The following is a 3,967-nucleotide window of genomic DNA, read 5'->3' on the forward strand; positions in this document are numbered from 1 at the left end:
AAAAATAATACTAAAGACATGATCCATTAACTTAAAACTACAAATAACATTTCTATGTCAAGATCTTTAAGCAGTAAAAATGGCAACTCAATATTGCAATTTTTTAATCCAAATGGTAATTGAAACATAGAGATTTAGAAAAAATAAAATATATTACTCCTGTTGTTGAAGGAGCCCACAGGTGTGATTATCTAGCTGAATATTTCACACACACACAACAAAATTGTGATTTTTATCAACCAAGCTGTAAGGAAGTGTGAAGAAAGCTGCAAGTCTCATTACAAATACAACCTGGGGAAGAACATCTAGAAATCCATCTATAGAAGTCTAGAGATAACTAGAAAAAGGACCAACACTCACTTATAAAACATAAAAGGGAAATTAAAATAATAGTAGCAATAATAACAACAAATAATAACTATAGTAATTTTCTTGAAACTGTTGTTATCTAAAAAGACCTCTGGTTGATTTGTTAATAGCTCAATATTCTCCCATAATGATACCCATGTTAAAATGTGGCCAGAGTTCTGACTGCTGTATGTCAGAATGATTTCATGTTGTTCTAAGGCAGGATCCCCTTCTAGACCATTCAAAAATGAAGTCTTTGGAAAATAAACTTCCCTGTGATATAGCCCAACGGAATTATTCAACCTTCCCCAAAACATATCATTCCCATTTACCCCTACATGTCTTGGCATATACACCCTTCCTTTATTCTTCTCTCTTTGATGAACTCCTACTGCCTTCAAGATTTACCTCAAATGTTACTTTGGTTATAAAGTCATCCCTGTCTTTCTCAGGCCAAGTTACACCTTTAGTACTGATACTTACCCATAGGTATGAACAGTCATTTGCTTGTCTCTGCCACCAGCCTGAATTTTTGGAAAGCAGGAACTGATTTCTTTTTAACATCCAAATCTGGTATGGCTCCATAATAAACACTCAGTAAGAGTTGGATGGACGGGATGAATGTGTGCATGCATGAATAAAGAGGCCTTTGTATTTCAATCCACATTCTGATATTTCGACTTTAATGTTATAACAAGATTTCCTATTGAATTATCTACCAGCTGTATGAACTCAATCCAGATGGCACAAATTCAGTAGTATTAAAAATACCTATTGCATCATGGTATCAACGATTCTGATTAGAAGCTGCAGGTTATATAAGTTCAGTGTTGTACCTAATGAGTATGTACCTATTACAGTGTTTCACAAGGATGAAATAATACTTATACAATATACCAGATTAAACTTATACATAAAATGTATTCATTTATGAATGAGGCTTTTGATTGAACAGAAGACACAGTCAGTCAATATACCAACTGAGCTGTGGGTGCTTACTGTACTGTTCATATGGATACGTATATGGTTTATATTTGGATTTCTGATATTTCTCTTTTTCCATTATCATTTCAAATATACTGATAGCATCTTGACAAAGGACAGCTGAGACAGGGCAATGACAAAAAATCCATTGGAAACAGTGACCTCAAATTCAGTAAGAGAACTCAACAAAAATATTCTGAGACACTCCTCATAGCTCAATAAATTAATCTCTCTCTTTAAGGAAGGAAAATAAGCAAGGCCCAGAGATACTAAGTCAGTTTTGTGTTTTCATTCTGCAGAATTGTATGCTGGATGGCATGAACCTAACTCACCTATCCTCATCACCGAGTTCAAAATCTGATCTAATTGATTTGAAGTCTAGATTTAAATGAAGGACTAAAAGCGTGTAGTAACCCTAAGGACACAGGCAAAGACCCATAGCTATTCTTTCTTAGTACCAAGGTTGTTCTATTTGAAGCATGTCTTTGTGGACCGTACATTTCATTCTACTGAATTTCAGTCAACTCCGTGGTAGACAACACCATCCGTCTTATTTCATCTTTTTAACAAGGACTTGATGAGGTGACACAGGACTGATTCTTAAAAACACATTACCTGCTACGTGAGGCATTGTGTGACAGAAAGAACTATCTTAGTGACAGGCACCTGACAGCAGATTTGTTGATTTCATGGTCACTTCATTTAAAGTAACAACAGGGTGAAATATGCCATCTGATAATCTGTTTGAATGTTGACTGTGAAAAGCACTTAACATTTCTGCCAGCTACCACAACTACAGAATCTGTTCTTCAATATGTGAGGGTCTGTCTTCCTCTCTACTCATTTTTATCAATTCTCTGCCCCCATCCCCTTTTTCCTCAGAGGAAATTCCCCAGTAATTTTCTGAAAATAACATTATGAAGAGAAAATTGGCACCAAGGATAAACAGTTTTCCTTTAAGCCACACTTTTTGAAGATGCTATGCATTTTACAGCTTGAGGCTACTAGCTGAGAAAGAGACCTGGGCCACTTTTTCAGACATCCACAGGCTATGAATTAGAAGGATACAAGTCCCATCTAAAAGAGTCATTTAATATCTCTAAACTCCAACCAGGAATGTACACATAGCTGTTGCACCCATTCTCTACATGTCAGCTTGAGATGTTCAAGCACCCGAAGATTACACTTCCACACATTTTATGGCTACGTTTCTTTCTTTATTCTTATGGTAGTAAAAGCAAAACCAAAGTGGATCATACCAATGGCATGAAGGCAATGACTCTCCATGCATCACCCACCCACAGCGTTCCAGCAGGGGGCATGGGTGCTAGAGGGACCCTCCTCCCTCTGCAAGGCAAGGGCTTCTCACAAGGGAAATAAGACAACTACTTCTCCCAACTCCATAGCTAAGTGAGCATTAGCCTTTTAACACGCCTGGGGAAGGCAGACTTGTTGAAAATAATTATCGCCATGTTAATTGCAGTAATAATTTGTTCCTATAAAGCATTTCACAGTCCATTTTAAAAATTAAGCAGTAAACATGGAATCCTCTAAAGGAAATCAGTGGTTACACTTGCCAGAAGACTTGCTTCTTTAAAGTGGCATACCCAGTAGAAAAATCATACTCCAGGCACAGATGGCCTACTCGAAGAAAGGGTTAATTTCAGGTTGCTTTACAAACTACTCTAACCTTCTCAGATATCTAGAAATTATCTGTACCAACTGTCTTATATCCTAATTGCTTGGAGTCACACACCCACTGACAACTCAGCTGAGTTGCACAGCCCATACATTTGAGAGCCTCTTGGACATCAACATGCTTGAAGCTTTTTAAACAGCATTAAATATGAACCAGAAACAGCCCAGTTAAAATTTACACTTTCTCTGAAAGATTTTTGACATATTCAATGCTTGTGAAAGCTGAGGGGCTGACGGCCCTAGTCAAATACAGTTGAGTGAGCAGACTGCGAGCCTCCCCACACTCCACCTCCAGGGCAGGTGAACCGTGACATGGAGGGACAAACCTCTCCTGCCTTCTCTATTCCTTTTTCAGAAAATATAAAAAAGGGCAAGAAAGGAAAAAAAAAAAAAAAAACTTCCTTTAAACTTTTGTTTGACGATTTCTTTGTTTAAATCAACATCTCAATAGAAGTAGGCACTGTTAGCAATTGGATACTCCATGGCTTAATCTAAATCTCTTCTAGTCAGCTAATTCCTCACCAAATTTCTCCCAGTGGGATAGCTGGCTCATCTAAGTTTTTTTTTTTTTCTTTCAGTTTGTTTCTCTTTCATAATTTTCAATTATCCTTCTCCACCTAAGAAACCACTTCATAGTTCTTAGCACTTTTTATCAGGGATATGAAGAAAAATGCCAGATACATACAGATGAAAACTTTTTCTTAGAGTGTTATCCTTAATATTGTAACTCAAACACTATTGATACAATTTTATACCATTGCATTTATTTCTTTAAACATGTTACAAAAGCTTTTTTTTTTTTTTTTTTTTGAGACAGAGTTGCTAAGATTCAAAGCATAAAGGAATGGCAGAGATGAGATTCATATTCTTTCTTTTTCAAAATGTTTTTTTTTTTTTTCTGTTTTTATAAAATCGAGAGCATTTCTTTGGCTTTCTG

At 36.4% G+C, this 3,967-nt stretch overlaps 1 protein-coding gene across 1 annotated transcript in view; it reads right to left on the reverse strand.

The window, feature by feature from the left end:
- The window catches only part of NPAS3 (neuronal PAS domain protein 3), an 855,986-nt gene that overhangs the window by 474,950 nt on the left and 377,069 nt on the right, over positions 1-3,967 (reverse strand). Inside the window, 1 exon segment of the mRNA XM_012647885.1 lies at positions 3,509-3,515. Coding sequence (XP_012503339.1) covers positions 3,509-3,515 — 7 coding nt within the window.

Source organism: Propithecus coquereli, unplaced genomic scaffold (assembly GCF_000956105.1).
Source record: "Propithecus coquereli isolate 6110/MARCELLA unplaced genomic scaffold, Pcoq_1.0 Scaffold273, whole genome shotgun sequence".
NCBI lineage: Eukaryota > Metazoa > Chordata > Mammalia > Primates > Indriidae > Propithecus > Propithecus coquereli.